This window comes from Poecilia formosa, unplaced genomic scaffold (genome assembly GCF_000485575.1).
Source record: "Poecilia formosa unplaced genomic scaffold, Poecilia_formosa-5.1.2 Scaffold60, whole genome shotgun sequence".
In the NCBI taxonomy this organism is placed as follows: domain Eukaryota; kingdom Metazoa; phylum Chordata; class Actinopteri; order Cyprinodontiformes; family Poeciliidae; genus Poecilia; species Poecilia formosa.
The window spans coordinates 1,206,465-1,230,198 of record NW_006799999.1 but is presented as its reverse complement, the minus strand read 5'-3'; the positions used below and the strand labels follow the sequence as shown (position 1 = coordinate 1,230,198).

Genomic DNA, 23,734 nt, shown 5'->3' with positions numbered 1-23,734 from the left:
CAATGAAAGACCGCACGCCGTTTTTTTAAAAACCTGTAAAAATGCAAACATATTTAGTACAAACCTTAAGTGTTAACGTCCATAAGTAGGTTTTTGGGGGTAATATTGTTGCAGGAGAGATGTTTGTTGTATGGCTTCTAAAAAAAAAAAAAATAAATAAAAAAAAAATCACTTTACACATGCTTAAAGGTTGTAGTTCATGATGGATTTAGTTAATATCTCCCATTACGTCTGCCCAGTCATGGTTGAGATTACAATGTTACTCTGATGCCATTTACCTGTCAAAAGTAGTGTTGATCATGATGTAAGCCTGAAAAACTGGAGCACCGTTTGACTAACAGCACGAGTCCTCTCTCTGCGTCTCTCTGAGGGCATTTTAACAAGGTGCTGACAAGAAAAATGATAATGATGTGTCTGTCATGAAGCAGTACTAGGTAAATTTGTCATGATGGCAGATGAATGATTGCCTGGTATCATCCTGTGGCCAAAGCATGAATTCCCCTCTTGAATATTTTAACACCCACCCACGCACACACACACTCAAAGTCGGGGTGGCGAAAATCACTCAACGCTACTTCAAGTAGGTAGCTCACACCCTTTCCCAGGTTTTCCTTCACCGTTCATTGGCATTGTCTTTTATTCAGCCTGGAAGGCATGAAGTCATTACAGTAACCTTTACATAGCGTAAAATACCCCACAGTGACTGTTCCTTTAAATATATGGCACAGATGCTATAATCACTCTTCTTTTCAAGAATAGCTCTATATATAAGGCACACCAAAGGTTTTTTACTGCTTCAGTGATGCAGAGATGTCATGCATAAGGACAACTCTGGCACAATCCTAACTTCTGCTTTGTCGGTGCTTATAAAGGCAGCAGCTTTAAATATTAGTATTACGATTCATATATTATTGCTGTGCATGTGTCCATTTGTTTTTGTGTTATTTTGTAAGCAGTCACAGGCTGGTATGTAATTGGGATGGAATGTCATCTCGTCTTTGTCAATTGGTTGGAAAGCCTCATCTATTCTTAATCTGCTATAACACTGCATATGGTGAATACTGTGCTTTGCTTCCAAATCTATTATCTTGTATGAGTTGTGCAATGGCAGATTGGGTTTGTGCCGCACTGAGCTGCACACAGCACAAGGGCGAACATAAGGAGCGCGCACACTGTGCTGAACTTTGAATAATTTTAACTCGGCGCAGCACTCTGTGACAACACCTCGACACATCGAATCAGAGGGAATCGCACGCAAACTTTTTGGAGTTTGTGTGTTTGTGTGCAGTAGGTATGGTGTGCTATAAGATTCTTGAATGATAGCGATAAAAAAAATAAATAAAAAAAAAAACGTTTCCAAGAATTGCTGTATTAAAATAAAACTATAAAACAAATATTTTGAAATATATAACATATAACTGCTTCAATTAAAAAAAATAAAAATACCAACAATGTTTCTGCTCCTACAATGATATTGCATGCTAACATCAATATAATTTTGATTTTGACCAATGTGCTCAGAAAGAGAGCAGTAGATGAGAAAAGTAAATTTGCCTAAAACCAGTCACATATTTCATCTCCTCATGAATGAGTTAAATCCCTTTCCACTATGGATAATTTGAAGATCAAGTTTGAAATCCTTTATTAATCTGAAATTTTAAAGTATATTGGAGTTTTTATTCAAACAGATATTCAGGGTATTGGAAAAGCAAAATAAACAACACCTAAATTATTCATGCTTTATTGCTCAGAATATTATGACTTTTTCTGGCTTCTGCTTTTTGTTCTGCTCTTAAAAGATTATGTTGAGGGCCTAAAAAGCTGATGCTATATAGTTAATTATTAAGTAATTACATAGTTGAAAGGTTAACACAAAGGTAAACAATTTGTTGTATACAGATTATTATACACACATATAACTCTTGCAAATTGTTGCCAAAATATTGTGTGTTTTTTGTTGTGATTAAGGTTGGAGAACTAATTTGTGTGGAACAGATGTGAACTCACTCTGCCAAGTGCTTCATTCTAGCTAGACCCGATCTACAGAGAAAACCCCACCCCTCCTTTAAAAATAAAACAACATGAACTAGAAGGAGCCTGAAATAAAAAGTTAGAAAAGAAAAGTTCTGGAAATATATATGGTAACTTTACAAAATAAAAGTTCTGTGACATTTATTTGATGTCCCTATGAACATTAGGTACGGTATTGTCTTGCTGCTGCTGACGGTTTCAGAATAACAATGAGATTATTCCATTTAACTTGATTTTCCTTTTCTCTGAACCTTTCTATCCACCGTTCTCCTCATGTCCATTGCACATTATGATTTTAACAACTATTTTGGTTTCTAAAATAGGCTTAATCTTTATTGTTTTGCCCTTATGAGATGTAGGGGAGATGATTTCAATGGACAACAAGGCCACTATTTGATTCAAGACCAAGTTAACTCTTAGCACTGTTGTCACTATGAGCAGCCATGGTTTTTGTAGCTGTAATTAGCAATATTCACATTTTCTGTCAGTTTTTTTTTTTTTTTTTTTTTTTCCCCCCCTCAGGCTATTATTTTTAGCTTTGTATCAGCCTGTTTTATTAAATTCCTGTGCATGCACACGCAGTCTTAACGTCCAACATTACCAACACTAAATGTCTTAATCTATCCAAAGAGGCATGCTCAATCCTCAAGTCAACTTAAAGTAGCCACACTCATTAGTTTTTGGGTTTTAGATGTGTTCAGTCTAACTTTTTATAAAACAAACCAGGTAGATTTACAGTCATAGATTGAACAGACACTCCAGAATAGATAGATCACCAGGTTTTGTTTTTCTTTTATTAACAAGAGGAAAAGTTCAGGAGAATGGCTCTCACTGTCTTTGAACAAACAATCCAAAATCCTCCGAGTGATCAGCCTAGAGAAGTTGTATTTTTTTTAGGAATTTTCAAGCAATTCCCACCAAAATACTAACAGACTGCCAAATCGATGCCTTCTCAGCTTAAAGTATAGAGTACAGTTTCAGGACCTGAACTAGGCCAAAACAAGCCTGAATCCTCCAAACCCAGGACATTAAAAAACCAACGGCTTTTAGCAGCTCCTATTTTCCATCCTTATCGGCAAACCGGCTGCCTGGGCTTTTAAGGAATTGCTTGACAGAGACATTCTGCATTCAGCTCTGCAGCTGGGGAACTCAAGCGACTTCCTCTGTATCTTTTCAGTTTCCCTGCAACCAGTAACAAACTCGGATGTTATTTGTGAGAGTTCACTCTGCGTTTCACCCCAGCACAGCACAGACTACATCTTGTGTTAGAGACATTAGGTTTTGCTCTAGTAATGTTAGAGAGTATTTGGTGCATTGTAAATCCTTGAAAAACAAACAAACAAACAAACAAACAAACAAACAAACAAAACAAGCAGTGTGTCAAAGTGACATCGACCAACTGAATCTTATGGCTGACCTTGTAGGTCTACGTTTACAGGAGAAAATACCTGTGTGGCTTAAAACAAACGGCTGTAATCTCAGCAGTACAACCAGCATTTATTTACATTATCTCAAAATCTGTGATAAATTTGAGTTTTGTGTGAGAAACCACTATCTCTAAATACTTGAATTTTTCACCGAGCCAGAAGCTGGCTAATCTAACCAACTGTTTTAATTCATTTTTATCCTTGTTTGGAGTCTGTATAAAACAATTTCTTCATCCGATTCAAACTCAAAGGAGCTATATAATACACAATGTAAATTCAACACCTCTGACAAATGACTAGGACTGCAGTAGGCCAATAATAATGTTTTTTTTTTTTTTTACTGTCAGTTTATCAACTGTAGATAAGGTGAAGTACAACAGACTGCAACATTAAATTGTCTACACAATTCAATATGATTAAACGATGACATAATAAAGTTAATTCTGGCCCTGCATGTAAGTTCTGGAAATAAAACAACACTGATCTCTGCAGGTCTCCTGCGTTCTTCTGCTGAGGTTCATATTGAAACTTAAGCAATCTCCACTATCATTTTTCAACTTTAAGTACTTACATACTTAGATCACTTTGGCCTAAAACATTAAAAAAAAAACATTCATTCTCCAGCTTCTTGGGTAGCAACCAGACAATCTATCTGCCATAGATGTTTTGATGTAGTAGCGCCAACAAAGCCAGCCAGTGACTGGAGGCTGACTAAACTGAAGGTAGAGACACAGACATAATGCACTACAGAGGAAGAACTCCACACACACAGAACACTGGGAGAGAACAGTTGTAATTTTGAGAAAGTAAAAATGAAGAAATCCTAAAAATGATGTCTCACATGGAGAAAAAAAAAACAACTTTGAAGGATTTTCATACATATGAATCATTTCACCTGTGCAAATGTAAAAACAAATCATATTGTAAATGTTTATATTGATGCAGGCTTGAAAATATATTAATGGATTATTTTCATAATGTAAAAAGTAAGACATGTACATCGCTTTTACTTTCTATAGGTATGTTTTGCATACTCAGATTGGCTGTTTGTGTCGGCCCATATAAATGACTTTTAACTGAGGCAGGCAGCATTAGCCCAGACAAGCGCCTTCCTAATTCCTCTGAAAAAGGCTTACCTTGTGTTACTCAGAGTGCCACTGCCAATCATTATGCAGCAATTTAATTCAAAGTAAGGCATTAGTAAGTCAGCTTGTTACATTTTGTTAGTTTCAAAGAAGAATTTGTTTTTTTTTTCCTGTCCCCTTTACAGTACTTACAGCCTGCATTTCAAGTTAATAGGGAGCAGACATAAAAGGTTAATAGCATTAACGACTACAGTTTCAGTTATTTTACAAAGGCGAGAGGTGTGAAAACAGGGGTTTGGTCCAACTCTTCTTTTTGTTATTGAACACTGATGGTGCACTGTTCAGCAAAGACATTCACAAATAAAACTAGATATACAATGTTATGCCTGTGATTGATACATTAGTATCTATAGTTCATCATGTATTCCTCTCTTGCCAGGAGTTCAAAATACTACTGTTGCACAAATGTAATTAAATCTTTGTTTTTAGACCAAACATTATTATGTGTGGGCAAATAAATAAGCATTAGATTGCAGCCCACAAGCTTAATGTAATCAGTGTTGATTCTGCCAAAGGAACTGTATTTTGTATGATTATTTTTAAAATAGCATAGAAGAATATAATTAAATTATGCAGCTATGGAGATCTACGCTCGTAGATTTGTAACACAATCAAGGGAGTGTTTTACTGTGGCAAATCAGTATAATGTAGCACTAACTATAAGGGCGTTTGATTTGATTAGGATAAATTACATTGACAGAGTTAAACTGACTAGGGCACTCATTGGCAACAAACATTTGAATATGCTATATAACTATATGAAAAAATAAAGCAAACAGAAGCTGGGTCAACTAACATTGTCCTACGCCAACCCCTGCACTGATTTAAACAAATTTCCAACATTCCAGTATACATGCTTGCCATTGCTTATAGCAAGAAATAAAATGTGCTTCACACAGCTGAGTCTCTGTAGCTGCTGTATGTTCTACACTGTATTTTATTATATGATGTCTTTCTCTTTCAGTGGATGTAAATGTAAATAGCTATGGACAAACAGCAGACGTAGTAGTTGCAGCAGCAATGCCCATGTTGTGTCTACTAATTCTGCATTTATCTCAGTGCATCGTGGCAAACAAATACCAACAAATACTGTTGAATTACATACACAAAATGATTTTCAAGCTTTAATCACAACATTTTCTAATTCTTCATTCGCTAATTTTAAACATAAGCAACTGAAAACAGTAATACTGAAGAAAAACAGAAACAGGGACGATGTAATATTTATCCCTTCAACCTTTTGGTTTTCTAAGCTAAACGACTAATAATGATATTGGTCTCTCTTGATCACCATGACTATAAATAGACAATTAAACTCAAGAAAAGACGCCTCAATTTCTATATAGTTCGATATATATTAGCTAAATTGTTAAGTATAACATTGAGATAAGGTTGACAAGTTTGTCTTCCTAATCATTGTGTTCTTCATTCTGAGTAACAATAAATAAATACATAAATAAATAAATACATAAATAAATAAATAAATAAATAAATAAATAAATAAATAAATAAATAAATAAATGTGCATAACAGCCAGCAGCATAAGTCATTTTCCTAGCTTTCATCAGCAAAGATGCAACTCTGACATTTAAGTATATTTCCAACAAGATAATAATGTTTGTTACTAACAACCAAGATCAACAATAGCAAAATCTATCTTCACATCCAGAAACCTTAAACAAAGCGTGGAAATCTTTAGTTATCCACATCTCGACTCTAGATTGTCACATCACCTTCTGCTCTCACCTGCATCCGTCTGCCAAATCCCCTCTCTTGGTATAAATTGACTTCACTGTTTTCTGCATTCTCTGTCAGATTCAGCTGATATCCCGTTATAGCAGCCTGTTCTCTGTCAGTTTTGTGCACAGCTCACTTTTGTCCCTTCCATTGGATTTATGTTTTAAGATTTCAGTGGCAGTAGAACTGATGTAGCATTGGTCAACAAAAGGATTTTGGTTCTGTCACATGCCAGCATACTTAATGCATATTTATTTCAACATTAGCTTCCTCTCTACATTTATTATTCACTTTTTAGATGGTTGTGTCTAGAGCAGCAATTGTCAATGTTCAGATATGGATTAGTGCACAGACTGAAAGGCAAATCAGTCTGTCCCGAGTCCAAACTTTTCTTAGTGCTTGTTCATTCCAGTGGGGCAGATGTGAGTAAAACACAACATATTGCTATATCACCAATTATTACAATGTTCAAAGCAAATAGTTTCGTTTATAAAGTAGAATAGCTCTTCAAATAAGTTTTGCAAGCTTTGCTCATGTCTAATTAATTTGAACTACAGAGAAAAAACATGTTAAGAGTGGTGCTTACTTTTTATAGACAAGTCAGACAATTTTTTTAGAAATAAAGGACAAAACCCAAAGTGTTTTATAAAGTCTTGTTAGAACATTGTTAGAACTTTAGAAAGCATTACAGCTTTCTAAAGTTTATTTAGCCCATGTAGAGAAGGGTGTAGAGAAACTCTGAAGGAGCAAAATATTGACCCGTTTTTCTTGTTTATTATAAAAACTGTTAAATACCCATCAGATAATTTGCAGAACTTTACAAAACACAATCTCATAAATGTGTATTTTTTTCCACTGAACTGACAAAATGTAATATATTACACTAAACAATGGGCAAATATTTTCAGATTTAAAGTGCAAAACATGGAGCTTTCAATAAAAACATCTGAGTATGAAAAAAAATGTAATTGAATTGGAAAAAAATAAACAACAACAAAATAAAATCATAGAGCTCACAGTTTGGGCAAACATACAAGGCAGACTATGACATTTTTTACTCTAAATTGTATGTCTGCTGTGAAACTTTCAGGTGTCTCTGGGTACCTGGAAGATTTGTGTCAGTCATTTTGATGTGACAGTGTCAAGCTGCACTTCAAGTTCAGTTTATATAGCTACTGTTCAGAATTAGGTGCAAAGAAAGACCTTCGATTTGTTGAAATTACAAATCCTGACAAAATTAATGTTCCTTATGCTTTACGGTCAAAATCTACACTAAAACACAAACATACAATAGCAATGATAAAGTGGAATTTCTTAAATTATAATTAACAATAAAAGGAATTTATTAATTACTAGATTGATACATAATATTTTGACGTTATAGTATCATGTATCTTTAATATGTTGTGTAGAAAAACAGTTTGGTTTAAACTTTTAAAGTTATAGATGGAGGAGTCACCATTACTTTAGTTGGATTTAAAGAGATTAATATACATTGCATATCTCGTATTGACTTTCAGCCAATGGAAAAAAAACATCATTCTCAGGTTTACCATTATTAATATTGACATAAAACCACAAGCAAAGTCCTTTGGTAAATGATAACAGGGGCTCATAAGGCAATTAACAGCTTAGAACCCTAAGAAATATTTTCCAATATTTGATGATTTATGAGATGACAATGACAGACAGTGTACGAGCTCAATCCATACATTTCTATAATGCAAAGATGTGCTTCAGTGAGGAGAACTGACCTGTGATGCGTTTGGAGGTTGTTGGTTAAAAGGGAAATCAATAATCCTTTTGAGCCAAGCTGTAAGCAAATCAAATTTCTCCAGCAACTGATAATGAATAAAAAATGTCAACTGACACCAAGTGCTAGTTCTTATTGGTAAAAGTAGGTGTTTTTTTAAAGTGATCCTTTTGACAGCTTAAATGGCAAAAGCACGCTATGAAAATATTCGAAATAAAAACATATTTTTCTCTAATTTATATTTCTTTAGTGAGAGCAGAATTCAAGTCAAATTCCTTGTTTTGGTGAAGAAATTTGGTGAATAAAGCTAATTCTAATTCTGTATAATGGCAACACCAGCAACACCATTTTTTTTTTTTTTTTTTTCTTCAGTCAATTGCAACAACAGCTTTTCCATTACTGTCAGGCGCATTCTCCCTTTGCTGCAGTTGATTTGCTTCTTCAACACCAAACAAGACAGAAACTTTTTAACACATGTCATAAAGCTGTGAGACATCTCATTCAGTGCACAAGGACCCGTGTTGATCTGAGACTTCAGATTTGCCATCGAGGAGAACAAACGGTAAGTCATCTGATGACTTTTCAAATGACAGGCCCTGTCACAAAACAGCCAACAGCTTAGAAGTGCACTTCACTTGACACAGTCTTCGGGGATGTGTCTTAAAAAACGTCGTCCCATTTAAAAAAAAAAAAAAAAAAAAAAAGCGTCAGTGTGGGTGGGAGGATGAGATTGGGGTACATAACAAATAAAGCACTGGTCTACAAAGGATCCAGAGGGAGCACTCTATGTGCATCCCTGGTATCCATTTAACGGGAGAGCTTACAGCAGCCAGCTACTTACAGCTAAAGTGAAGTGCTATATTACTCACCAAGCTCAGCTGGAAATGCTATAGAAAATGTGTTTGCCTAGGATCTGCTCTCCTTTATCAATCCCGAGCAGCAGGGACCAAAGCTTTAAACACCATGCCAGGGTTCCAGCAATAGCAAACAACATTTCAGACAGAAAAAAAAAAAGAAAAAGGAAATGTTTGCACAAATAAGATTTCAGTTTTGTCTCTGCAAATCCTCTAAAGCTAAATTGAACAGAGCACATCCTCCCGACTCCCTCCTTGACTACAGAACGCGGACATAAATATGCACACGTTGAAATAAAAGCTTAAATTAACAAAGAAAGAGACAACTGGAAAAGGAAGAAACGGGCAGAAGTGCAATTAATTTGAATCTTACCGATGAACAGGTTCCATTCAGCGTCCAGATCCGCCTGGTTTGCGAGACAGCCCCTCATAACGTTGTAGCAGTAATTGCGACAGGGCTTCAGCCCAGGCATGCCGCGGCAGTACGGACAGTAGAGCATCTGGGTCAAGGCTCTGACACAAGCTGGCACTACGTTCACCTGCAAAGCAAACACAAGCTCTTTGTTAGGACTCATTCAGTCCTTTCCTGTTAAAATGGAGAAGTTGTGAAATTAATGTCAGACATTTAAACCCCAAAGTTAAAAAGTCAAAGTTCCTGAAAAATATCCTCACACTTTTACACTTTTGGATCCTCCAAAGCTCAAAAAGTGACAACCTACAAGATAAAACTCTGTGACAATACTGAGTTTATGACTCCGTCCGTCTCAATTTCTCGTGAAAGCTGCGCCTTTTGTTGTCGGGTCCCTGTCACTGCAGCAACTTTAGTGAAAGTGACAGTATTCTCACATCTGCTTCCTGTTAGAGGAGAAGATGCACAACAGAGAGTGCATCTGATAATTGGCCTGTCATCCTCTGTATTCATGCTTGACTTTAGATTTTGTCCAACGCACTCTAGAGACTGCTGGGGTTCGTGTTTGTGTGCAGGCTGAAATGGGCTCGGTCAAACAGGAACCACCCAGCTATCCTCTATATGTGCGGTGCTGTTGAAAAGTATTTTCCTCCTTACATATTTTGTGTCTAATTTAAATGTTTCAGATCATAAAAGGTCTTTGCATTGGAAAAAGATGCATTCACTTATTGTCTATGCCAGCTTAGATTTGCAGGGCCGTAGGGGGATGGTGTCCATCTTTAACGGTCATTGACGGTTTACACTCTGGGCAGGTTGCCAGCTCATCACAGGACAACATGCAGATAGACTGGAAAGACACCCATGCACACACACACACACACACACACATTCAGCACTTATGGCATTTTATAGTAACAAATTAACCTATTAGTTAAGTTTTTGGACTGTGTGAGGAAGCTGGAGAAACCAGAAGAAACCAGCTCAACTCTTTCCTTCTGTTGAAGCTGAACACTGAACTTTGCTCAGGCCTGCAGTGCTTTTAAAGCTGTGGGGTTTGTTGTAATCTCATGGGTCACTTGTAGATAAACTGTTGTGAGTAATTTTGGTAGTTTCATGAAATGTATTTTAACCTAGGCATAATGTATTTCTTTTTTAGATCTGCCAAACAGATTTGATTTAAGTGAGCTTAAAAGTTTGGAGTTAATGTGGCCCAGGGTGACTAATGATGTTAACCTCTAAATATTTGGTTAATCACAGTTAATTCATGATTTAACAACAGAAGCAATTAATGTTTCACATTGGGCGTGTATTTCAATATATAGCTCTCATCCCTTTCTTAAATAAAAAATAATATAAAAACTGCCTACTTTATTACCTCCTTCTTTTTCTTTATTGTCGTTAAAATATGACAATAAAAAAAAGAAGCCAATGAACACAGGCAATAAATATTTACATATGGCTGTGTAAATCCAAGAAAAGCAATTTCAAATTGCAAAGAAATAAATATGTCTGCAAACTGTACACACATCATGTAAACATGAGTTTTGTTTTGTTGATGTTCTAAGACTGCTTGAGTTTTTGTTAGTTTGTGGGAAAAGAATAAAACAGACAAGAACACAAACAACACAAAGCCTTAGTTATAAAAATACACCACAAATGAAATAAGAAAAACAGAAAGCTAAAAGTGAACTGAATAACGAAACCCACATTAGTGCTCTTCTGTAGCTCCATGGCAACATCTGAGGCTCTGCTGTGACACAACATCCAACCTCACTCTTCCATTCTCTGTTTTTAACATTTCGTTTTGTCTTTGATTTTATTGATGCAGTGACCAGACCACCTGTGTGCACATATGTTTGCCTGATAGGAGGAAAAAGTGTGGAGTGAGACAAGATAAGGCCAATGCAGAGAGAACAATAGAGGAAAGTCAGAAGCGCGCTGTTAATGTATTGACTTTCATTGCTAAGGAACAGGGATCAAATGAAGCATCTTTAGCATTTGCAATCTGTCACCGACATCACGCAGTGTTTTGTGTGAAGGCCATTAAACTCAGCTGCTGGTTGTCAATTCCATCGCTGCATGTCATCTACTGTTTCGTGTGTTTCTAAATTGTTAATATCTCTGGGAGCGCAGTTAACATATGGGTTATTTTCACAAACAGGTTTTTCTTGGATTGAACTGACAATGCCCATGTATTCATGAAACAGGTTCCAGATTTTCCAGTATTATGTAAAATTGACTTTTTGGAGCTTTACATCATGTTATGATGTCATTCTCTCATCAAAAACATACCTGCGAGGATTCTTTCATGCATGTTTTAGAAATCTTTAATGCCCAGGCTTTTTGCACAGCTTAATGTGCAAAAAGCCTGGGTGGACGAAGCACCGCCTTCGAGGCACAGCTCCTCCTCAGAGCTGCAGTTTTCAGGCTTTGGCCTCGCAGAGCAGGCCTCCCTCACTGCTCCCTTGCTCAGCTCTCAGACTCGCCAGCAGCAATTAGCAAACACCTGGTGAAACTGCGCATCTGCTGAGCTCATCTGACCTACTTGTCAGTGCATTGCAAGGAGTTCTTAAAGTCACAGAGGGCCAATTTCAAGGCGTTACATCAGGAAGTAAAATTTCTTTTAAGTCATATTTGATATATACAGCATTTTTATAACAACTGAAGGTAACTTTAGGCACTTTTACTGTGGAAAGTCACACTCTTACTGTGCGGTTTAGTTCTACCACAGTGGTGAGCGTCTTGATTACAGATCTGTTCCTAACTATTGTGGTCGAGCATGCAGCGGTGTGGTCAACTCTGCTGATGTTTGCAGCAACTTCCGCAATGGAGAACCTCAAGGTTGTGGTTCTAATGGACTCAGATAAGCCCAGATATTTAATTTTGTCTTATATTAATCCATTGCTGGGCGAAACAGAATTGTAAAAACTCAGACCAGCGGATTATTTTGCTACACATGTAAATATAACTACATTTTGTCACTGTTGTTATGATGTGCAACTTTTTTGGATTTACATAATGTAGTCAAAATATGTAAATCAATAGCCACACCTGAACTTTATTCAAAAACAAAAAATCCAAATGAAAAATTAAATTCACATCACACCAAGCTAATAGTATGTAGTTTGGTGTATCACACTGCTGGTAAGTGCAAAACTGCAGCTCTGACAGAATGCTGACCACAGCGGCATCGTTTCTTTCTCCTTTACTGCTGCCTGTTTCTCAGAGACGAGCTGCTTACAGGTCTGCTACATCACAGTCCAAACCTTAGCACATCTGTTCCTTCCACTGATCACAATTACGCTCCTCCGTACTGAGCAGCTCCCTGAAAGCAGACAGACAGCATGTCTGCGATCCACAGCTAAACAAGAACGTCGTGTGGAGTTTTCTGTGAAATAATCATAAGCCAATCAATGAATGTCAGTCAGCTGTCGATCAAATTGCTTCCACACAGAATTCGACTTGGTGCGGCCAGTGCTATCCCTAAATTAGGAGTGGGAGCCGCAATGGATCTGCTAATGAAAAATGAATCTGGCCGAGGTGGACCGGGATCGGGCCGGTTAGAGTCGTTCTACTGGAACAGCACCTATTATACTGTAAAATGGCACTATGTGCCTAGAAAACGCATAATACTGAGCAAAAGAAATCTTGTTTTGGGTGCAACAGAACCTTCCTATACCTGCTTATGAAGCAGCACCAATAAACAGCAAAACGTCATCAAATTCTGCACTGGGTTGAAAATGAGGGGCACAGACAGCGATATTTAAGGCTCAAGCGTTGCTCCAGTAATAGGAAGGTAACAATTTTATTTGACGTTTGAGCTGGTCTTGCCCTGAGAGAAGGAACTTGCAGTAAATAAGAGCTAAGAATCAAACCTGTGCCGTTGTCACAGTTTGATGAATGATACAAAACTCAGAGCCATTTGAAAATGAAGAAAAATAAATGTTTAATGAAAAATCAGCATCAATATGCCATAATTACTGTGGTGACAACTAATGTTGATTAACTTTTAAAAGTCTGTGTTAATTAATTACTTTTTAAGCATAACTGACATAATGATCAAAACCAATACTATTAATTGCAGTTCGTTTAGGGCTTCAGACCATTAAGTTCAGATGAAAAATGATCATTGCTATTGCTTAACATATTAAAAATTTAGTTTTAAAACCCTGTTGAAAAATAATCTAAAAAAAAAATTGACATCCATGAGACAAAAGTACAGCTAGAACATGTAAACATATTTAATCTGTGGTATTGACTTTCAGTAAACAATGTGCCAAACATCAACTACAGTTTACCAGAAAAAAAATTGGAGGTGAAGTTTTAGACATTCATAAAAAAAAGGGTGTTGAGCACATAAGCAAACAATTCAAACACAACTTTAGGTTTTAACTGAGAAGATTTTCCTACTTGCAGCAAGTACGCTGAAAAAGAAAATGAACAGAGCAAATAGAAAGAAGACAGGCTGTAGAGAAAGCCAAAGACAATGCCAACAATGTAGAAAAAAACAAACACCAAGAAAACAGAGCGACAGACTCAGATTAAACAGACGGAGAGGAAAAAAATGGACAAGACACTCACAGACAAGCAGAAGGAACACGCAGGTGCTGTCGCCGCATTTGGAGAGACCAACAGAAGCAAATGCATGCCAATCACCATGTTTGCTTTGAAAAAAACAAGCGCTTCTTTCGAAAAGAGTTTAAACTTTCAAATACGCACAAGAAGAAATGCTTTTGTATTATTTTGATAAGCATTTTAAGAGATTATTAAGGTAGAGAATGCCGATTTACTCACAGACGTTTTCCAGTGAGAGATCGTCCACTTGTGTTTAGATCTCTGAGTCTTTCTTTTGAGGTAATCTTCAGAAATGTGGGATAAAAGGTACATTTCGTACTGAAAATGAAACAAGGACTAATTACCCCTGGGCTTTGCCAGTTAAAACATTAAGGTGGAGCTTTCTAACACGTTTATCTTCAAGTTATTTTTCTCATCATTTCACTTACTGTGCCCAGCAGTCACTGGCTGCTATGAATGGAGGGTAATCTGATAATCGTGTTACCATTTATTTACAGTTGAGCAGAGAGAATATTGCCCAGCAGGCCGATAGACGGCCTTACAAGCGAGATGCCACAGATCCACAGATTTAGACTTCAATTTACTCATCTAATGCTCAAGTGACGTGATAACTGNAAAAAAAAAAAAAAAAAAAAAAAGCGTCAGTGTGGGTGGGAGGATGAGATTGGGGTACATAACAAATAAAGCACTGGTCTACAAAGGATCCAGAGGGAGCACTCTATGTGCATCCCTGGTATCCATTTAACGGGAGAGCTTACTGCAGCCAGCTACTTACAGCTAAAGTGAAGTGCTATATTACTCACCAAGCTCAGCTGGAAATGCTATAGAAAATGTGTTTGCCTAGGATCTGCTCTCCTTTATCAATCCCGAGCAGCAGGGACCAAAGCTTTAAACACCATGCCAGGGTTCCAGCAATAGCAAACAACATTTCAGACAGAAAAAAAAAAAGAAAAAGGAAATGTTTGCACAAATAAGATTTCAGTTTTGTCTCTGCAAATCCTCTAAAGCTAAATTGAACAGAGCACATCCTCCCGACTCCCTCCTTGACTACAGAACGCGGACATAAATATGCACACGTTGAAATAAAAGCTTAAATTAACAAAGAAACAGACAACTGGAAAAGGAAGAAACGGGCAGAAGTGCAATTAATTTGAATCTTACCGATGAACAGGTTCCATTCAGCGTCCAGATCCGCCTGGTTTGCGAGACAGCCCCTCATAACGTTGTAACAGTAATTGCGACAGGGCTTCAGCCCAGGCATGCCGCGGCAGTACGGACAGTAGAGCATCTGGGTCAAGGCTCTGACACAAGCTGGCACTACGTTCACCTGCAAAGCAAACACAAGCTCTTTGTTAGGACTCATTCAGTCCTTTCCTGTTAAAATGGAGAAGTTGTGAAATTAATGTCAGACATTTAAACCCCAAAGTTAAAAAGTCAAAGTTCCTGAAAAATATCCTCACACTTTTACACTTTTGGATCCTCCAAAGCTCAAAAAGTGACAACCTACAAGATAAAACTCTGTGACAATACTGAGTTTATGACTCCGTCCGTCTCAATTTCTCGTGAAAGCTGCGCCTTTTGTTGTCGGGTCCCTGTCACTGCAGCAACTTTAGTGAAAGTGACAGTATTCTCACATCTGCTTCCTGTTAGAGGAGAAGATGCACAACAGAGAGTGCATCTGATAATTGGCCTGTCATCCTCTGTATTCATGCTTGACTTTAGATTTTGTCCAACGCACTCTAGAGACTGCTGGGGTTCGTGTTTGTGTGCAGGCTGAAATGGGCTCGGTCAAACAGGAACCACCCAGCTATCCTCTATATGTGCGGTGCTGTTGAAAAGTATTTTCCTCCTTACATATTTTGTGTCTAATTTAAATGTTTCAGATCATAAAAAGTCTTTGCATTGGAAAAAAGATGCATTCACTTATTGTCTATGCCAGCTTAGATTTGCAGGGCCGTAGGGGGATGGTGTCCATCTTTAACGGTCATTGACGGTTTACACTCTGGGCAGGTTGCCAGCTCATCACAGGACAACATGCAGATAGACTGGAAAGACACCCATGCACACACACACACACACACACACATTCAGCACTTATGGCATTTTATAGTAACAAATTAACCTATTAGTTAAGTTTTTGGACTGTGTGAGGAAGCTGGAGAAACCAGAAGAAACCAGCTCAACTCTTTCCTTCTGTTGAAGCTGAACACTGAACTTTGCTCAGGCCTGCAGTGCTTTTAAAGCTGTGGGGTTTGTTGTAATCTCATGGGTCACTTGTAGATAAACTGTTGTGAGTAATTTTGGTAGTTTCATGAAATGTATTTTAACCTAGGCATAATGTATTTCTTTTTTAGATCTGCCAAACAGATTTGATTTAAGTGAGCTTAAAAGTTTGGAGTTAATGTGGCCCAGGGTGACTAATGATGTTAACCTCTAAATATTTGGTTAATCACAGTTAATTCATGATTTAACAACAGAAGCAATTAATGTTTCACATTGGGCGTGTATTTCAATATATAGCTCTCATCCCTTTCTTAAATAAAAAATAATATAAAAACTGCCTACTTTATTACCTCCTTCTTTTTCTTTATTGTCGTTAAAATATGACAATAAAAAAAAGAAGCCAATGAACACAGGCAATAAATATTTACATATGGCTGTGTAAATCCAAGAAAAGCAATTTCAAATTGCAAAGAAATAAATATGTCTGCAAACTGTACACACATCATGTAAACATGAGTTTTGTTTTGTTGATGTTCTAAGACTGCTTGAGTTTTTGTTAGTTTGTGGGAAAAGAATAAAACAGACAAGAACACAAACAACACAAAGCCTTAGTTATAAAAATACACCACAAATGAAATAAGAAAAACAGAAAGCTAAAAGTGAACTGAATAACGAAACCCACATTAGTGCTCTTCTGTAGCTCCATGGCAACATCTGAGGCTCTGCTGTGACACAACATCCAACCTCACTCTTCCATTCTCTGTTTTTAACATTTCGTTTTGTCTTTGATTTTATTGATGCAGTGACCAGACCACCTGTGTGCACATATGTTTGCCTGATAGGAGGAAAAAGTGTGGAGTGAGACAAGATAAGGCCAATGCAGAGAGAACAATAGAGGAAAGTCAGAAGCGCGCTGTTAATGTATTGACTTTCATTGCTAAGGAACAGGGATCAAATGAAGCATCTTTAGCATTTGCAATCTGTCACCGACATCACGCAGTGTTTTGTGTGAAGGCCATTAAACTCAGCTGCTGGTTGTCAATTCCATCGCTGCATGTCATCTACTGTTTCGTGTGTTTCTAAATTGTTAATATCTCTGGGAGCGCAGTTAACATATGGGTTATTTTCACAAACAGGTTTTTCTTGGATTGAACTGACAATGCCCATGTATTCATGAAACAGGTTCCAGATTTTCCAGTATTATGTAAAATTGACTTTTTGGAGCTTTACATCATGTTATGATGTCATTCTCTCATCAAAAACATACCTGCGAGGATTCTTTCATGCATGTTTTAGAAATCTTTAATGCCCAGGCTTTTTGCACAGCTTAATGTGCAAAAAGCCTGGGTGGACGAAGCACCGCCTTCGAGGCACAGCTCCTCCTCAGAGCTGCAGTTTTCAGGCTTTGGCCTCGCAGAGCAGGCCTCCCTCACTGCTCCCTTGCTCAGCTCTCAGACTCGCCAGCAGCAATTAGCAAACACCTGGTGAAACTGCGCATCTGCTGAGCTCATCTGACCTACTTGTCAGTGCATTGCAAGGAGTTCTTAAAGTCACAGAGGGCCAATTTCAAGGCGTTACATCAGGAAGTAAAATTTCTTTTAAGTCATATTTGATATATACAGCATTTTTATAACAACTGAAGGTAACTTTAGGCACTTTTACTGTGGAAAGTCACACTCTTACTGTGCGGTTTAGTTCTACCACAGTGGTGAGCGTCTTGATTACAGATCTGTTCCTAACTATTGTGGTCGAGCATGCAGCGGTGTGGTCAACTCTGCTGATGTTTGCAGCAACTTCCGCAATGGAGAACCTCAAGGTTGTGGTTCTAATGGACTCAGATAAGCCCAGATATTTAATTTTGTCTTATATTAATCCATTGCTGGGCGAAACAGAATTGTAAAAACTCAGACCAGCGGATTATTTTGCTACACATGTAAATATAACTACATTTTGTCACTGTTGTTATGATGTGCAACTTTTTTGGATTTACATAATGTAGTCAAAATATGTAAATCAATAGCCACACCTGAACTTTATTCAAAAACAAAAAATCCAAATGAAAAATTAAATTCACATCACACCAAGCTAATAGTATGTAGTTTGGTGTATCACACTGCTGGTAAGTGCAAAACTGCAGCTCTGACAGAATGCTGACCACAGCGGCATCGTTTCTTTCTCCTTTACTGCTGCCTGTTTCTCAGAGACGAGCTGCTTACAGGTCTGCTACATCACAGTCCAAACCTTAGCACATCTGTTCCTTCCACTGATCACAATTACGCTCCTCCGTACTGAGCAGCTCCCTGAAAGCAGACAGACAGCATGTCTGCGATCCACAGCTAAACAAGAATGTTGTGTGGAGTTTTCTGTGAAATAATCATAAGCCAATCAATGAATGTCAGTCAGCTGTCGATCAAATTGCTTCCACACAGAATTCGACTTGGTGCGGCCAGTGCTATCCCTAAATTAGGAGTGGGAGCCGCAATGGATCTGCTAATGAAAAATGAATCTGGCCGAGGTGGACCGGGATCGGACCGGTTAGAGTCGTTCTGCTGGAAAAGCGCCTATTATACTGTAAAATGGCACTATGTGCCTAGAAAACGCATAATACTGAGCAAAAGAAATCTTGTTTTGGGTGCAACAGAACCTTCCTATACCTGCTTATGAAGCAGCACCAATAAACAGCAAAACGTCATCAAATTCTGCACTGGGTTGAAAATGAGGGGCACAGACAGCGATATTTAAGGCTCAAGCGTTGCTCCAGTAATAGGAAGGTAACAATTTTATTTGACGTGCGAGCTGGTCTTGCCCTGAGAGAGGGAACTTGCAGTAAATAAGAGCTAAGAATCAAACCTGTGCCGTTGTCACAGTTTGATGAATGATACAAAACTCAGAGCCATTTGAAAATGAAGAAAAATAAATGTTTAATGAAAAATCAGCATCAATATGCCATAATTACTGTGGTGACAACTAATGTTGATTAACTTTTAAAAGTCTGTGTTAATTAATTACTTTTTAAGCATAACTGACATAATGATCAAAACCAATACTATTAATTGCAGTTCGTTTAGGGCTTCAGACCATTAAGTTCAGATGAAAAATGATCATTGCTATTGCTTAACATATTAAAAATTTAGTTTTAAAACCCTGTTGAAAAATAATCTAAAAAAAAAATTGACATCCATGAGACAAAAGTACAGCTAGAACATGTAAACATATTTAATCTGTGGTATTGACTTTCAGTAAACAATGTGCCAAACATCAACTACAGTTTACCAGAAAAAAAATTGGAGGTGAAGTTTTAGACATTCATAAAAAAAAGGGTGTTGAGCACAATTCAAACACAACTTTGGGTTTTAACTGAGAAGATTTTCCTACTTGCAGCAAGTACGCTGAAAAAGAAAATGAACAGAGCAAATAGAAAGAAGACAGGCTGTAGAGAAAGCCAAAGACAATGCCAACAATGTAGAAAAAAACAAACACCAAGAAAACAGAGCGACAGACTCAGATTAAACAGACGGAGAGGAAAAAAATGGACAAGACACTCACAGACAAGCAGAAGGAACACGCAGGTGCTGTCGCCGCATTTGGAGAGACCAACAGAAGCAAATGCATGCCAATCACCATGTTTGCTTTGAAAGAAACAAGCGCTTCTTTTGAAAAGAGTTTAAACTTTCAAATACGCACAAGAAGAAATGCTTCTGTATTATTTTGATAAGCATTTTAAGAGATTATTAAGGTAGAGAATGCCGATTTACTCACAGACGTTTTCCAGTGAGAGATCGTCCACTTATGTTTAGATCTCTAAGTCTTTCTTTTGGGGTAATCTTCAGAAATATGGGATAAAAGGTGCATTTCGTACTGAAAATGAAACAAGGACTAATTACCCCTGGGCTTTGCCAGTTAAAACATTAAGGTGGAGCTTTCCAACACGTTTATCTTCAAGTTATTTTTCTCATCATTTCACTTACTGTGCCCAGCAGTCACTGGCTGCTATGAATGGAGGGTAATCTGATAATCGTGTTACCATTTATTTACAGTTGAGCAGAGAGAATATTGCCCAGCAGGCCGATAGACGGCCTTACAAGCGAGATGCCACAGATCCACAGATTTAGACTTCAATTTACTCATCTAATGCTCAAGTGACGTGATAACTGTGCAGTTTGTTTTGTAAAGTTTGCTCCGATCAACAGAATCTTTCCCCGTCACTTTTGTGGAGAGCTTAAGTATTTTTGAAGCAAAATTAATGAGTCAGAGAAACATATTTTTATTTAAAATAACTACAGACCAGCTGGGGACACTGTGCACTTTCTTTGAAAGCAAAAAAAGTATGACACATTTGTTTAATTTAAAAGGTAGAGTTGCAGTTGTGCGATTCTTGTGTACACGTTGCTCACACCCTCTCCTCTCTACTACGCTGCAGCTTCTTCCCGACAGCAGAGTCTGCCATTGATGCTCAGGCTGGTTAGTATGGTCACTGATGATGACAGATGAACAGGTTTCCTGTAACAGTAGTTTGCTTCTCCACCATTAGAACATTGAGCAGCACCTACATGAGAATGATTGACAGCACTAAAACAATCCTCCTGGCTCTGATTGGTTGTTTCTGACCAGGAGTGATACATTTCTGAAGATAGTAAAGTAGCGTGGAAGGAGGTGGAGGTGCTTGATTTTTTCACTGATTATCTAATCTCACACCATACTATCACATCAGTGACATTTTTAACAAATATGTAAAAGGAATAAAAAAATATGTAAAAGTTACTTTCTGTACATTTAAGTCAGTTAGTCAGTGAGTCAAATGAGTCATCAAGCAGTTCAGATCACATTCCTTAGAGGCTGCAGTAAGGAGCCATTTTACGCACAGAATTGCACCACAGATCATGTCAAAGACAACCAAATAATTTGTGAAAGGAAAATGCTCTGTGTTTTGATAAAAGCCAAGACACTGTTGGATGGTCTCACCTTGTGTCTGACAAGGTGTTGTCATGCACATATGGTGCGAACTCCCTTTAGGAGCAACAGAGTGGGAAGAGCGCAGAGATTGGAAATTGCTTTTGTGCCACCAAGTAATGAAGTTGTGAGAAATGACAATGACTTTGTAAGCTACCAAGGCCAATCAGGGGGGACAATGGTGGGACAGAGAATCTGTTGTTAAAGAATCGTCTCAATAGTTCTGTCATAATTATTGTGACAGGTTGCGTTGCATGGCACTGATTGGACAAGTGTGTAAGACTCTATTGCTACCCCAACGTCTGCACACCATTCCACAGCCATTAGTGTCAATGGGAATATAAGGAATCTGTCAGAGTGCAAATAAGACTACCATCTGCCTCCAAAAGAAACATGTGTCTGGTTTACAAACTACTGAATAAAACTTCAATAAGTTCTTGCAATGGTTGACATATTATTATTGCTGGTACAAGTAAAAAAAAAAGAAGCAAATATGGTTAAGACATGTATGCTGTGTGGAATATATACATATATAGAACAGTGAATAGGAAACAGTGATTAGTCGGCAACAGTGTTTTCACTTGCCTCTTTTTACTGTAGATAATCAGAGGACATTAAACAGCATTCAATCTGAACTTGAATTCTACGTTAATTTATAAAAGAAAGCACACATGGTTAAGAAGACAATAATTTGGGAAGAAAAAGAGAAATGTTTTATCAAATTGAGATCCCTGAAAATGTACTGCTTTCTGTGATCACAAAGGCGACCTGACCCTAACTGAGTAATTGTAGGTGTCTAAACATAGCCATGACTTTATCAGAAGGGTGCCAGAGCAGAAAATACTCCTGTGGGTTTCTGTGGAAGGTGCTAACAGATGCCCGGCATTGTTTACTCTGCTGAAATGAAAGCCAATGTGTGATATGTGCTATCACTTTGTTTATCTGTTGGCAAGTGTGAATTTAATAAGACCTGGTGAAGTGCTGGGGAATAAGCAAAGAAATATACTGGAGTCTGGTGAGGATTTAAATCCCTTTCCTAAATAAAATAAAATAAAATAAAATAAAAAAACATGTATTATGCTGACATCATACTAGCTGACATGAACATTGAGATGAAAAATTCTCAATGTTTTAAATATTTGGACAACAGCTGATTACTTTGGTCAAAATCAGTTAAAAACGTCATCTGTGAGTGTGCAGCAGTGTATGGGAGCATGGTCAAAATCTAACACCAACTCTTAAATTGTGCATGACAGTACGCACTTTTCAATCATTATAGACTTTCAGTTTGGCAGAGTGGTCAAGTCTGCAAGCTTACTAGATTACATACTGATTAAAAAAAATAATGTTCAGTTTTTAAAGTAGGACATTTTTGAGAATTGTGTTACTGATTTCTCAAGAGAAAAGCTGTTGTACTTTTGAAAAGTGTGTGTGATTAATTGCTGACCATTTCACAGAACATTTAATAACCCTGCTGAAGACCATGACCAGCATGTAAAGAGACTTAAACCATCTGCACTGCGGGCCCTCTTGTGTGTAAATGTACATATGAGCTGATGTCATTTGGTTCAGACAGATTGATCAGGGACTAGTAAGTTGATTTTGTCACCTAAGGCACGTCTTAATGGAGTTATAACAAATGCTAAAACCACATTTAATGCAGGGAATCCTGGCACTCCAATTTGTTCTCCAAGGTGGGAACATTTGGATAGCTAGACCTTACAGAAGGAAAGAGAAGTGTTATAAGAGACTGACCACTTTACAGAGCTGCATTGAGCTTCTAAAACAGAAATGGGTCTGTCTCGAAGGAACTGAAGGAATATCACATAAGGTGTGTGACGTCGCTTACGTCTGTAAATGTGGGTTTAGTTTGACGCTCTGTGGGTTCATAAACTAATATGGGTCAGAAGGCTCTCATGCACAGACCTAATGCAGCACGTTACAAAAATGAGTGTTAAATGGTTTTTGCTATTGAGAAAGCAAAATATTACATAAGATTTGCAGAGACTATTTGCGTGAAAAACTGTACTTCAGTGTCTTTGCCACAATCTGTGATTGTGATCCTGTCACAGTAATATTGGAAAGATGTTTTTTTGTTGTTTTTTTTTACTGTCTTTATTTCAGTCATGTCACAAACTGCATTGTGTAGGCCACTGGAACTGTTAGGCTTCAGTGACTGAATCTAGATGTCACCTTTATCAACACCTGTTTGTTCATATGCTGGGACTAGTCAGATGACTCATGGTGTTCATAAATCAGATGTGGAAGTAGCATTTTTTTTTTTTTTATTTTACTCCCAGATCTACACCAGTTTTTTAATACATTAGTATTTTTGTGAACACAGACACATTTGCAAATGAACGCAGATTGCATCAATGCATATTTTTTTTACTTAAGAACTGAATGAGAGTTGTATTAAATTATTTAATAATATACTTACAGTAGATCAATTTCATTAATATCATAATAAAATAAAAACCACTGATCTCATGGAATAATGCATAGAGGAGGTTTGCAGGGAGCAAACTCAGCACGAGTCACAGACAGGGCAAAGGATTCAAAGCAATGTGTCAACTGAAGTAACACACTCTGTATGTTTTGAGGAGGGAGGCTCCTCTCTGCGCTTCTCT

At 37.5% G+C, this 23,734-nt stretch overlaps 1 protein-coding gene across 1 annotated transcript in view; it reads right to left on the bottom strand.

The window, feature by feature from the left end:
• The window catches only part of LOC103139365 (glypican-6-like), a 161,799-nt gene that overhangs the window by 52,882 nt on the left and 85,183 nt on the right, over positions 1-23,734 (bottom strand). Inside the window, exon 5 of the mRNA XM_016672406.1 lies at positions 15,093-15,258. Coding sequence (XP_016527892.1) covers positions 15,093-15,258 — 166 coding nt within the window. The remainder of the gene's footprint in view (positions 1-15,092; positions 15,259-23,734) is intronic.